We start from the raw sequence: 14745 nt of genomic DNA, 5'->3' as shown, positions 1-14745 counted from the left end.
TTAAAATTTTCAGGTAGGGTGAACATTTTGAGCAACAGGAAAGGGAACCAAAGGAGCATTTGTTTTTCTTGAATAGAATTAGACTCTGACTTGGTGAACAAGGAGCTCGGCACATGTTAAAATACTTCAAATCTCCACATTCTATTAAATGGTGTCCAATGGCTTCCTACATAAAGCTGCCAAGGAAATATTGGTCAACATAAACAGTGCAAACAACTAATGACAGATAGTTAGCTTGAGTGGTCCAGGGAGCCTTTCTGCACCTTATCCTATGCAGGAGGCGAAGGACAGAAAGATGTTAGCGTGCGCAGTACAGCAGGCACCGTCTGAGAGTGAGCATTAAAGGGAGGCTAAGGATCAGAGACGACTCACAACACCAAGCGTCTATAGTCCACGAATGACCTTTCTACACAATTGAGAGGCACTGCAGGGCAAGGCTGCAGACGTCGGGTCGCCTCACGCTCCGAGAAGACCTGACACCACATGGGGGTTGGAGGCTTACCCTGACAGTGGCCCTGAATGTGACGACAGGATTCAATTTATTTGCCTCTGGATCTTTCCAGAGAGCAACTGGGGCCCTATGCGGCATTCCTCAGTCGGCAACACATCGCTGCATTCAATAGACTGCACCCATATGGCCGTCCGGGCTTCCTCACAAGAACCCTTGATGTTCAGCAACCGCAAGAGTTTCCATTCTATCAATGTGCACTTAGTGTGTGACCATCAAAAGCAAATCTTCAACGTGTGCAGTCGGTTCTCCAAGTGCTTCCATGAATTGAATTGATTCCATGGGATCAGGGTATTGAACTGGATGATCAGCCATGATCGTAATGAATGGCGGAGCAGGCTCAAAGGAATGAATGGCCTCCTCCCACTTTCGATATATTTTTCTATTTTCGATGTATAAATCCTACAACCTCAGTTACTCTCAGGTGCCTTGGATCTTTGAAGGGCCAGAAAGTCTTCATGGTTGGTTGCTGAAGGATAAGGGCTACCCCACTTACACACGGGCAACCCTCTTAAACAACTCTGATGCATTGCACTCAGTCTCCAGCTGAGGAAAGGTACAACACTGCTCATGCCACCACATGCTCCCTCAGACTCCTGGACTGTTCAGGTGGCTCTCTGCAGTGTGCACTGGTGAGGGTTTGCCACATGATCACAGTTTTCTGCATCCGTTACAACCTGGCATTGCAGAGAGGTGAGGTGAGGCCCTGCCAGAGGGTAACCTGAGGAAGAGACCTCGGAATATGAAGATGTGCAGGAAGCCCAGAAGTTGCTGAGGGACAACATGAGTGCACTGTTGCCATGGAGGGAGGGAGATGTGGGAGGGGTTCCCATGATACGTTAAAAGTCCCAAGAGGATAAACAGTTTACCCAATCATCAGGAGTCATCTTCTCTGGCCCTCCAAGTCATGTCATGACTTCTGAGGGAATAGCCGAAGTATTGCTGAGATGATTTGCTGAATTCTCACTTGGGCCATATTCACCAAGGTCAGATCTTAGCTGTGGTCATCGGTGTTCTGCCAATGCACTTACTCTGTCACCTTGAAGTCCAACCAGGAAGAACAATGTGAGTGAATTTGGACTCTTCCTACCCATGCAAGGAGGAAAATGTTGCGAAGGAAATGTGGACCAGCGTAGGGCTCTCATTCTAAAGTGCATGTCTTGGCTATCAGTAAGAAATTCCAGAGTGTCACATAACTGATGAGACATTCTCCTCCATTGCTATCCCTTGAGTTCTAAGGGAACTCACTCATCATACACTCCTAATAAGGAATTACACAAATCTCCCTGACAACACACGAGGGTCCTGTAACAAGTTGCACTGTGGCTGACACTTAAAGAATGTTAATTTTAAAAGGGGTCATGCTGAATGTGAAGAAGGCTGAAACTTGGAATAAGAGGATTGGAAAGGTCCAAATCAAAATGCCCACAGTGTGAATTGCAGGATTTGATGGGCTAGGGTCCATACTGGGTTGTTGAGAGAGACCAGGCTCTACATTGCCCCAGGAGCGATCCCAGTCCTCACCAACGAGCTCTACTGCACCCTCCTCGAATTCGGTGAGGACGATAATCTCTGCTACGCTCTCCTGGTCTGGGCTCCCACTTGTTATACGCAAGTTTGGCCAGAATGGAGGCAAAAGAAAAACATGTGCTCAGAGAGAGTAGAGCAGAGATTAGGTAACATGCCCCCCCTGTGGGGTACGTCTTAACCAGAAGAGACTGAGAATGGAGTTCGAGGAACAAACAGATGGGATAGTGGCACTGCGAAATTCTTGTTGAGAGAGTAAGTGTTGAACTGTGTCCCCCCGTGACTGAATGTATGGGATTTATGAAGAAAGCAGCCGAATGTTTGATAGTGGAGAGAGCTGAGAGGGGACTTACCTGGCGGCAAGAGGCCATCACCAGGGCCCTCAGTTTAGACCCCCGAAACGACTCCTCTTCCAGCCTGACCCACTCAGACCACCCCCCCCCCTCCCTCCTCCCACCATCGTCACACCTTCTCACAGCATTTGCATTTTCTTAATTTCTATAATTCTTAGCTTAAAGAGTCAGAGTAATAGAATGAGGTTTCCCGGGATTGTTTGCAGGGTACTTTAACTTTGTTATTGCAATTATATGGCTGTTTCATTGAGCTTTTCCCTGCCTGGTTGATGCTTTGTAACTACAAAGCTGAAAAAAAAATCCTTTTTCTATAAAGCTTCCATCTTACTGAGGAGGCTCCAGACTAATCCACATCCAACAATCTGCCTGAAAACTCTGCTTGTATTTTGACAGCTGTGAAAATTCTACCACAGTTGCGGAGACTATCCATGACATTCTAAAAACCAAAGTCAATTCACCCGATCTCCCAAATGTTCAAAACTTCCAGGATATGGTGCACAGCTTTGGCAGAAGCTAATCAGTTAACCCATGGGCTATACGCTATTTGTGTACCATGTTTTGTTGAAATCTGTCCATTAGTTTCTTTGAGATATATTGTTTACAACTAGGCAGATTAGCAAACGGGCAAGAAAAACTTCACCACTGCCCGTTTCAGTCTTGCAAACAAAGCATGTCTAAGATACTCCTGCGGAATGTTAAATCTCTGATTCATAATTTGGGTTTCTTACCTTGTTTTTAGGATATTCAGAAATTGTAGAATTTCTGAGAACTGTATCAACCTGAGGGCTCTTAAAAACCGTAAGCCTGTAAAAAGAATCAACATGTTAATAGCCAGTCAACTCGGTTCAAGAGCATTTAATAACCAGTAACGTTCAGAATCAGTGCAACCACGAGCTCTGACTTAGAGTCGGAATTAGCTTAAATAGGGATTAAAGGGGAGACTTACTGCTCGAGGAATCTCATCTGTTGGAAGTGCAGATTAGAATTTACGGTTCACTGTGCATGTAAATGAAAGATGTCGCGCAACTCAATAGATACACAGTGGTTCTGTCAAAAATCATCCCCTTAGGCCTTAATTAATATAAGGCTACGATCTGCCACACATTTCTAAAAACCACCAGGCCTTGTGAGCATTAGCTTTGATGTTTGACAGAAACATAGAAAGGAAGGCATATTCGGGAACTCTGCATTCTGTTGATTACAATTAGGGGCTGGTTTAGCACAGGGCTAAATAGCTGGCTTTTAAAGCAGACCAAGGCAGGCCAGCAGCACGGTTCAATTCCCGTACTAGCCTCCCCGAACAGGTGCCGGAATGTGGTGACTAAGGGCTTTTCACACTAACTTCATTTGAAGCCTACTTGTGACAATAAGCGATTTTCATTTCATTTTTTCATATCGTTGAAATTACATGCTGTTTGATTCCCTGCTCATCTCAGTGTTACAGGAGTGGACTAGATGAGAAATAAAAAACTTGACATTGCACCAAAGTACCAGGAACTATTCATCACTTGCATACCATGACCTGACAAGCCTACAATGGCACAGTGTGCAGTTTTTAAAGAGTGTCACAGTGCAACAAGTTCCAAACAAGGGTGAACCACTAAAATCACAACGTTCGGTTGCTGCTCAACTAAAACTCCAAGGGAGATCTTCCTTCACAATGAAGTGTTAAAAAAGCAGAAAAGGAAACAAGAGGTAAAGCAGCAGCCAGAAATTTGAATAGGTTAAGGCGAACAATAATATAGTTCGGCAATAGAGATGGCGATGTCACGCAAATCAAGCAGAACTAAGGAAAACAGATCTCTAGTTTTCACCTCATCAGTTGGTTGTCATGGGTTGAGTATTAGAGAAAGTAAAGATTTTATGTGGCACAGAAAAACAGGCCGGTCCAATGTTCAATATATTAGCTGTCAAGACATTTTTATATTGAGCAACTTGCTATAGTCATTAAATTTGAAATATCTTCGGCTGGATTCAGGGCAGAAGAATCCAAATTCCCAACAGAATCAGGGGCACCGCCCCTTCCGCGATGCTCTGGCCCCTCCAAAGTGGCGTACGCATACGTAACCACGACTTCAGGCCATTGCCACCTGATGCTCCACCCACGGCCGGTCGAGTTCCTGACCTCGGGGTCTCCCATGGCCTCACCCATCGGGAACTCAGCGTGGCGGCTGCTGACTCAGTCCAGCACCGCCATTGTAGGGGGAGGGCCGATCGGCGGGCAGGGGTGGACATATTCGGGGCTGGGGCACTGTGGCGGGGCGGTCCGGGGCACGTGAGCCGGCTGAAGGGGGTACTATTTTGCGAGCCCGGTCCGCGAGTGGCATCCGCTATGAAGCAAGGCGCTGCCGCTGCACGCTGCCACTATGAGCATGTGCAGCCACGGACTCGGCAATTCTCCAGGCCGTATCGGCAGCTAGAGACGGGAGCTCTACTTTGCCTCTCTGCTCGCCCTCAGCCAAACGAGGAATCGGTGGGCGTTTTGCGCCAGTTTTCCTGGCGTTAAACGCCACCGTTTCCACGCCGGCATGGGGACATAGTCACCAAATCGGAGAATCCAGTCCCTTGTTTCCAGAAATATATTCTGGTATCAAAAGAGAAAATTAATTTACCACTTCAGTGAAAGATTATTTGAGAAGATGCCCTGCCTTGAAAAATAATCGGAGATAAATGATGTGAGCTGAAGTCCTTGCTGATGAAAGCGGGAGGGGAGGGAATTGGTGATCAGGCATGGAGACCACCACTCAAATACACGTCCCTCTTCTCCCTATTCCTGCACCCGCAACACAACCACAGTTATATGTATTGCGCCACAGATGTATTGTGTTCTCTATAAATAGGTCTACAAATTGGGAGCGTCGGTTTACCATACCCAACTGCCTGATATACACTCCAGCAGTGCTTACTCATAAAATTTACCCTATCAGGTAAAAGGAAAATATTAACAAATGACCATGTACAAGATTATAATCCCAATATAAGATTAATGGAGGCTGATCACAATTTAATCATCTTTTGGAATATCCCAAGTACTTCTTAGTTTGAAAATCAATTTAGTTTTGCAATCATTTTAACAAATGTTTTGAAATGATTATACTACGCAAAAAAAAAAAATCAATTTTGAAATTTTCCTTTGAAATGAAACCAGGGAACTGCAAAGGGTGTTGTATTATTTAGTGACAAGCTCATTCAGGAAACTAATCAAGAAAGAATTAGAACTTAAAAACCAAAAAGGAGCAATCACATTGCTGGGGGTTTTCTACAAGGCCAGATAAAATGCATCCCAGGCTGTTGAGTGAGGTAAAGGCAAAATAGCAGGGGGGCTGGCAATAATTTTCAATTCCTCTCTGGCCAGAGGAGAGGTGCCGGATCCGGGACTGGAGAATAGCCAATAACCATTATTCAAGACGGGAGGAAGGGATAAACCAGAAAACTAAAGCCAGTCACTCTCACCTCAGTGGTGGGGAAACTATTGGAAGCAATTCTGAGAGATAGAATTAATCTGCATTTGGAGAGGCAGGTATTAATCAAGAACAGTCAGCATGGGTTTGTTAAGAGGAGGGTACGTCTGACCAACTTGATTGAATTTTGACCGGGTGTGAAGATGAGGGAAATGCATTTGACATAGACTACTTGAACTTCTGATAAGGTCCCACATGGGAGACTGATAGTGAAGGTAAGAGCCCATGGGATCCAAGGGAATTTGGGAAATTGGATCAAACATTGGCTGTGGCAGGAAGCAGAGGATGATGGTCGAGGGGGTTTTTTCTGACTGGAAGCCTGTGTCCAGCGGGGGCCCCGCAGGGATCAGAGTTGGGGTCCTTGCAGTTTATGCTTAACATAAACTCGTGGATTGTATGAAAATTGGTGCGGTGGTAAATAATGAGGAGCATAGCCTTAGATTACAGGAGGATATAGACGGACTGGTTAGATGGGCTGATCAATGGCAAATGGAATTCAATCCGAATAAGGGTGAGGTAATGCACATGGGCAGGACAAACAAGGCAAGGGAACACATGTTAAGAACCGAGAATCAGAGGGTCCTTGGTGTGCATGTACACACCGGTCCCTTAAGGTAGCAGAGCAGATGGATACAGTGGTTATGGAGGCCTTTGGTATACTTGAAGAATTCCTACAGTGCAGAAGGAGGCCATTTGGCCCATCAAGTCTATACCGAACCTCGGAAAGAGCACCCTACCCAGGCCCACTACCCCGCAGCAACCCCACCTAATCTGCACATCTTTAGACACCAAAGGGCAATTTAGCATGGCCAATCCATCTAACTGACGCATTTTAAAGTGTTGGATTAAACCTGGCGACACTGGGATTGCAAGCAACTTGCAGTAACTGAATTCTGCAAACCAATTAAAAAAGCTATTACGTAAAATAAACGGGTGAGGAGCAAATTCACTTAGGGAGTTCAGACAGGGTCAATTCAAAGAGTTTTATTGAATATGTTAAGGCAGAGATACAGATTGAGAAGGCCAAATTGTTTATCTAAAAGATTAAATACCTACACCGCATGGCATTCACAGATAATGGCAATATAATCACTTTTGTTCCATCTACTTGCCTTAAGGAACAGTAGAGTGCAACAAAGCAGATGGAGAAATCATAAATTCTCCCTATCTCTGTCTGAGGAAGTATTTTAAACCCTTAATTCATGTTTTGCAAGAGATTGTTCGCTATTTAATTCCTTGGTTTGGAGTACAAGAATGATGGCGCAATCTGGAAATGATCATTGCACATTGAGGAATCAATTTGGTTGTTCTAAATTTAACATTAGCATCTGTTCCCTGTTCCTAGTTGTCCTTTGACACACTGCTCACCTTTGTTTTGTCATTATCACATTCCAATCTCTTAATGTGCCACTATCACCACTCTTCTTAACCTTGATCACTCCCATTTACATTCCCTTTGCCTTTCTGTCCACAACATTTTTGTCAATCTCCATGTATCGCTGGCCTCCTATCCAGCCCCACTGCTCCAGCCCCCCCCCCCCCCCCCCCCCCCACCGCAGTATAAATCTGACTCTATTTCCAGTTCTCTCTAGCTTGACAAAGAGTCAGCGAGACTCAAAACATTTGCTCCCTTCCATCTCCACACATGCTGTCAGACCTGCTGACAATGGCCAGTATTTTCTGTTTCTGTCTCAGATACCAGGATCTGCAGTAATTTGCTTTTATTAACATCAGCCCAACTTGTTTGGAGAGGAACAGGAACGGTGGAGCAGAATGTTCTCCTCTTGTTGGCGGCAAACGTGGCTGTGAGAAGGGCACTCACTTAGGTGGGGACGTGGCCAGCTGCCATCACGGAATTCAATTCCGGAGGGTAAATCCCACAGTCAACCTTCGCACTCCACCGCCAATTGAGGCCTTTAAGTGGCCAATTAACGACCACTTAAGGGCCTCCTCCCACGACCTCTGCGATTAACCCAGTGCAAGGGGGGTCAGGGTCCATTGACGGTCTCGCCATTGCCTGATTGGCATGTGGTTCTGCAAGCCTTCCCAAATAAAGGCACTGCAGATCTCACACCAGCTTTCCAGCCAATTTGTGAGCCCTGATACCACAACAGGATTCCACACATAATCTCCACATCATTTAAAAATATTTTTATGTATTCAAGCAAAACCCAACACAACACAACCCATTTTAACGAACCGTAATACCAATACTACCTCCTCCCAACACCACCCCCCCCACAACGAAGACCCTAATAAACTAACTGACCCCCCTTCCCCCCCCCAAACAGCTGACAGTAATCAGATCCCCGAGAAAGGTAATGAACAGCTGCCACCTTGAGTAAAACCCGTCCACTGACCCCCTCATTGTATACTTGATCTTCTCCAGGTACAGGAATTCCACCAGGTCCCCTTACCAGGCCGGGACCTTAGGTGGCACCAGAGACCTCCACCCAAGTAGAACTCGCCTCCGGGCTATGAACGAGGTGAAGGCCAAGATATTTGCCTTCATCCCCGCCTGCAGCACCGGTGAGTCCGACACTCCAAAAATGGCCATCAATGGGCACAGCTCCAACTTAACACCCAGAATCCCTGACATCGTCTCAAAACAAAGACCCAAAAATTAACCAGCTTAGTTTGCTGGCCACCTACAGTACCACTCACACCTGTCCTCCTCCTCTGAGAAGAACCCGCTCATACATGCCCTGGTCAGGTGCACCCTGCGCACCACCTTGAACTATATCAGACTTGACCTTGCACACGAGGTGGTGAATTAACCCTATGAAGTGCCTCACTCCACACACCCCACTCAAACCCAGCTCATCTCCCACTTCCTTTTACTTTGACCAGTGATGCCTGCTCCTTTGCCAAGAGCTGCCCATAAATATCTGATATCCTTCCCTCCCCTAACTCATCCAAGGAAAGAACCCTATACAAAAGCGGCACCAGGGGAAACAAAAGAAGTTCCTTCCACACAAAAGTGCCCACTTGAAAGAATGTGGATTCATTTCCTCGAGCACTGGAACTTTGCGTCAATCTCATCTAGGCCAGCCAACCTGCCCTCCAGAAACAAATCTCTAAACCTTTCCAATCCCTGCCCCTCCCATGCCCTGAACATAGAGTCTAAACCAGACAGCACAAACCTATGGTTCCTATAAATCATAGAGCTTAATTTACAATGCTGCCCAAATAATTTCCAAATCCTCAAAGAGTTTATTACCACTGGGCTTGATAAAAATTGCACGGGAGGAATGGGAGTGGAGCAGTAACAAGAGACTTGTTCCTATGCTCGAAGCCTCCTCCATCCGCCACCATATAGAATCCAGATCCTCAAACCAACCCTGCACCTTTTCAATGTTTGTCGCCAAGTAAAAACAGCAGATTAAGGAGAGCCAACCCCTCCCCTCCCCCCAATTGTCTATCTCTTTGCAGAAATTCCCTGTGAACCAGATGCCTTAGCTGCCCACACAAAAGTAGATATTAACTTATTGACCCGACCAAAGAAAGCCTTAGATAGAAATACTGGGAGATACTGAAACAGAGAGGATATTTGGCTTCACCATCTATACCCTTCCCACCAAGGTCAGAGGAAGGGCATCCCGCCTCTTCCAATCAGCCTTCACCCATCAACAAGACTGGCCAAGTTCAGTTTATGGAGTGAGGCTGATGCGACCATCAATTCACACGAGACGATTAGTAGAAGTGAACAGTGGTTTTAATTAGCTAGATCTGTGCCTGCCTGCGACTGCTCTGTACTGAGTGCCGCCTACAGGCTGCAGATTTATATACCACCCCGAGGGGGCGGAGCCACAGGCAGAGCCCACAAGAGCATCAACATAATACAATACAATGGTGAATTGTAGTAGCAATACTTTCACCTCAGAGGCCTAATCACCCGAATTCCCAGATCCTGAAACTTGTCCCAGCCGGACAAAACGGTAGCCTTCCCTGATCTGTTCCCCTCCAGATCTGTTCCACTCTCGGTGGGGGGTTTCTCCAGAAAAATGTCACTCTTGCCCATGTTTAACTTATACCCTGAAAAAGAGCCAATCTCCCTGAGCATCTCTCCATTATCCCCCCATATTGGAAAGAAGGTCCATGATGTACAACAGCAAATCATCGCCATATAGAGGAGCACTGTGTTCCTTTTCTCCACGCCCATCCCTCTCCAACTGGTAGATGACCTCAACGTAATGGCTAGCAGCTCAATCGCTAAGGCAAACAACAACAGAGATAATGAGCATCCTGTCTTGTACCCCTGTTCAGTAGAGTGATTGGTCGCTGCAACCCACACTCCGAGGGATCCTTATCCTTTTCCAGAATCAAAGAAATCGAGACCTGCGCCAGCGTGCCCGGCAATACCCCCCAGTGATAGAGAATCGTTGAACATGTCCCACAGAAGCAGAACCAACAGAACAAAAAACTGGTTATAAAATTCAATAGGGAATCAATCTGTACCCGGTGCTTTGCCCGTCTGCATTAAACATACACAATTCATCATCTCCCTCTCTGCCGCTCCAGCTCCGGAAAGGCCAACCCATCCTAGAATTGAAACATTACCAAGTCATCCTCCGGAGACTCAGACTTGTACAGCCCATGGTAAAACGCCTCAAACATTTCACTAACCTTCTCTGAGGCAGAAACCAACCCACCACCCAAGTCCCTAACCTGAACTATCTCCCAGAAGGCAGCCTACCGCCTCAGCTGATGAGCTAACTCACCATGCTCATAAAATGTGCCCCGCGAGTGACGCAGCTGGCTCACCGCCTTCCCCAATGATAATAAATCAAAATCCACCTACAATTTATTTCTCTCCACCAAAGGCGTTGGGGTAATTGCGTGTCTGCGGTCCACATCAGGGATGGAATTCACCAGCTTTTGCCTCTCCACCTTCCCATATTTATCCCCATACGCCTTATACGAAAATATCAGCTTCCAAACTTTTCAGATGGACAAACACCTGGGACCTTTTAACTCAACCCCATCACACTCCCTCTAACTTGTTCCGTCATTCAATTCGGCCATGGCTGGCCTGCATTTTAACTATATTTATGACCTTGATTCTGTAGCCCTTAATATTCTCCTCCAATAAATATCTACCAATTCCAATTTTGAACTTTTCAACTGAAACCCATCCTCACAGCTTTGTGGAAGAGTTACAGATTTCCACCACATTATGTGGGGAGAAATGCATGCCAATTTCACCACTGAGTATCCTGACTCTGACATGAAGGGTTATGACCTGTTCTCTACTATCCCACTGGAGGAATACCTTCCCCCATCGATTCCTTTTGGTTGCCTCTTCAATGTGTTGGCTAAACACATCAATTGAAGAACTCTTTAATCTCCTATATACAAGAGGATACAAGTATATAATCATATAAAATTCCCATTGGTGACAAAACATAGGTTCTGAAAGAGATTTGGCCTTTCCCATTGTCAGGTTTAGCTAATTCAAAGGTGGTTAGTGAAAACCCTTAGCTACAAGAGAAAGGGCCTGCTCCGGTAGTTTAGATACCTTGAAGACATTGGAGGCAATTGAGGCCCACTAATTCATTTGTTGTTGAATTATATCAAAATTTCCCGATTTTCGGAAAGGAAGGGGAAAGTGAATGACATTTGTGAATGAAACAATGGGAATAATTATAGTCACCAGATCCTCTTGGGATCACAAATAAGGACTCCGGGAGTCCACACCCCGGAATGGAATAAGATTGCTTCAATAACACTTTTAAAAGTGTAACTATTTTAAACTGGGATAGAATTAGATTTATTTACAATCACGGTGTATACACTTCCCGGTAGATCCGACCAGGTCTCTTCCTGTTTGGTGCCTTACTGGCCGACCTTTTATATACTGCTAAATGGAGTTCCCCTGTCCCTCAGCGGTGGAGCTCCTACTCTGTGAAAACTACAGGGAAGATAATCATTCAAACCCAGTAAGTCCCGTGGGGGATATTACAACAAATTCACCAAAAGGCATGATGGAAAGAGATTGGAGATCAATTAATGTGAAGGGGAGGAATGTCTATCAAAGATATGACAGAATTCTATGTAATACTCTCAACCAACAAACGTTATTTTCTTTACACCCAGTTTGGAGGATCGATGAGTCTCCCCATAGCTAGTTAACTACAATATATTTATTCAATGTGGTAAGGAATGGGAGAACTGGATAGATTTCAATGTTGACCTAAATTTATGACAAATTACATCTGAGTTTAGTTAGTTGGTCCTCAATGGACATCATCGTCCCTTTCCTCTCAGTTTACAATACTGAAACCTTCCCCTAAGTGTGCTACATAGATATCAAATGATGGTTTTAGCCAATGGATGCCAACAAATCAAAGGAAAAGGACTGAATCTTCACCATGCGCATTATTTATCAGGCATTCTGTGACATACTGATGAGAGAATTGACTTCCCCACCATGAGTGAACCACTATTTCTACAAGGCAAATTTCATGAGGTAATTTGATTACTATTATAAACTGAAATTCTTCCTCTCCTTTCTCTACGAACAAAAAGTCACTTTTTACCCTGTTTTCTCTCCCAGAAATTTCATTCATTCATTGTAAAAAAACCAAAGTGCTTTAGCCTGTCCCAGAGTAAATACAAGTATGTTTATCCTGCTATGTTAGCTCACTTTCTACACTGTAGTGGAATAAGATTGCTCCAATAACACTTTTAAAAGTGTAACTATTTTAAACTGGGATAGAGCCCCATCTCAACACAACAATGCGCATCATCTCAGGTACCTCCCCATTAAATTCAACTCTCCTGGCTCCCAGTACTGAGCGATATCCCGCCCCTCACATCAGGAGGGGGATTGCAACAAGAAAGCCCCTCGAGACGTTTATCATCAATCCAAGCCTGCCGCTACTCAAGGACCTTATCAATCCACCTGCTATTCGCCTCTCATCACACCAGCCTGTGTGGCTAAGACCACCGTGCCAAGTAATAACCGCAGAAGCCCTAAGGCAATGGAACCAACAGGCCACCATTGAAAAACCTCATCACATATCCCACCTGGCTTACACCTGCCACGCCAACATTGGCTGCTCCTCAGCCCTTTCTGCACCAGATAAGGCCTTTGTGCAGCAAATCAGCACAAGTGGCACCTGGCAGGGAACCCAAACTGCAGCTGTGGTGCACCCCAATCAATGCCTCACATCATTCAGGCTGCCCCGACAAAATTCAGTGGAGGGCTCAGAGAACTCAATTCGGCCTCTGTGCAAACTATTGCCTGGCTTAGTAATCAATGAACATGTTTAAAGAAAACTGGATTGGACAGGGGTGGCATAATATTTACAGTACAATTTGACCCAACAACTCTACACTGGTGTCAATACTCCACACAAGCCTCCTTCCACCCTTCATCTAATTCCATTAAGATATTTTTCTAATCTTTTCTCACTCATCTGTTTATCTAGCTTCCCCTTAAATATATCTATACTAGTAACCTCAACTATGCTTTGCAATATCGAGTTCCACATTCTGATCACTCTGGATATTTTCCCACTAAATGCTGTTAGGTGTCAGCTGATGCATTTATTTATCACATCAAGCATATTTTGTATTTCTGTGGCTGAGCGATGAGACCAGATGATGAGCGCGAGTTATAGATTGGCTGGTACTTGATCCTGTATAATTTGATTGGTCAAATGTGTTTAGTTTTGGGGCGTCAAAGGAACAGCCATCTTTTAGAGATGGACTCTCTTGTTTCAGTGGCGAGACTGGGCAATGCGTGGACGGGAGCAGAACTAGAGAATCAATGCGCAGTGTTCAAATTGCCTGTTATTTCAGGTAATTGGGCAGTAGCACAGATAGAAGAGGTTTGAGACCCATACTATCCATCTCAGCCAGCTGAAGAGAAATGTGTTATCGATTGTGGAGCATAATAAACAAAACATAGACCAAGTAACCCAATTCATCAAAATCTCTATTATCTTAAAAAGGACACACTGCAAAAATGTTCTTCAGAACTTAAAAACAGCTAAATGCAATAAATGCGCAGTCAATATGGTGATGTAGCTCAAGTAATTATGACGCTTTATTCCCAATTAGGAATAAGAATTGTTCATTTATCCATCTAACTCACTCCTTATTCAGTTTTGGTCGCAATCATGCTCACTGGAATTTTCCATGGATCGTAGAGTTACGCAGCACAGGAGGCGGACATTTGGCCCACAATGCTTACGACATTTCTTTGGCAGAACTATCCAATTCCATTCCCCTGCTCTTCCTCGCGTAACCCTGAACATTCTGGCCTTTCATCCAATTCCCCTTAAAAATGTTGAATCTGCTTTCACCGCCCTTCCAGGCAGTGCATTTCAGATCATAACAGCAGACTATATTAAAACAATTAGGGGCAGCATGGTGGCGCAGTGGTTAGCACTGCTGTCTCACTGTGCCGAGGTCCCAGGTTCGATCCCTGCTCTGGGTCACTGTCCGTGTGGAGTTTGCACACTCTCCCCGTGTATGCGTGGGTTTCGCCCCCACAACCCAAAGATGTGCAGTCTAGGTGGATTGGCCATGCTAAATTGCCCCTAAATTGGAAAAATTGATTTGGGTACTCTAAATTTATTTTTTAAAAAACAATTCTCCTCCCCTCTCCACCTTACAAAAATTCCATTAAATCTATGTTCTCCGGTTACTGAACACTGGAAGCAGATTTGCCCAACATTCGCTTTTTGAAACCTCGCATAGTTTTGAGCACAGACCAGGGATGCAGCAAGAATTTCTCCTGGCTCATTAGCAATGAGAGGGAGATAATCCATTTTGTATCAGTATGATTCATCAACAATGCTGTCTTCACAGACCAGGAACATTTGACTATTGGTGCTTTGTCTTGGAATAATTAATTAATGCATGATGCCGAGATCTTACCCCATGC

The 14745-nt window shown here is 45.0% G+C and overlaps 1 protein-coding gene across 26 annotated transcripts in view; it reads right to left on the bottom strand.

Moving 5' to 3' along the window:
• Positions 1-14745, bottom strand: part of kcnma1a (potassium large conductance calcium-activated channel, subfamily M, alpha member 1a) — an 838366-nt gene that overhangs the window by 290585 nt on the left and 533036 nt on the right. For all 26 annotated transcript variants that reach the window (XM_038783288.1, XM_038783287.1, XM_038783293.1 and 23 more), the window contains one exon: positions 3117-3192. In XM_038783288.1, the coding sequence (XP_038639216.1) occupies positions 3117-3192 (76 nt within the window). The remainder of the gene's footprint in view (positions 1-3116; positions 3193-14745) is intronic.

This window comes from Scyliorhinus canicula, chromosome 22 (genome assembly GCF_902713615.1).
Source record: "Scyliorhinus canicula chromosome 22, sScyCan1.1, whole genome shotgun sequence".
Classification (NCBI taxonomy): Eukaryota; Metazoa; Chordata; class Chondrichthyes; order Carcharhiniformes; family Scyliorhinidae; genus Scyliorhinus; species Scyliorhinus canicula.
The sequence above is the reverse complement of the archived record's forward strand: the minus strand, read 5'-3'. Positions and strand labels throughout refer to the sequence as shown.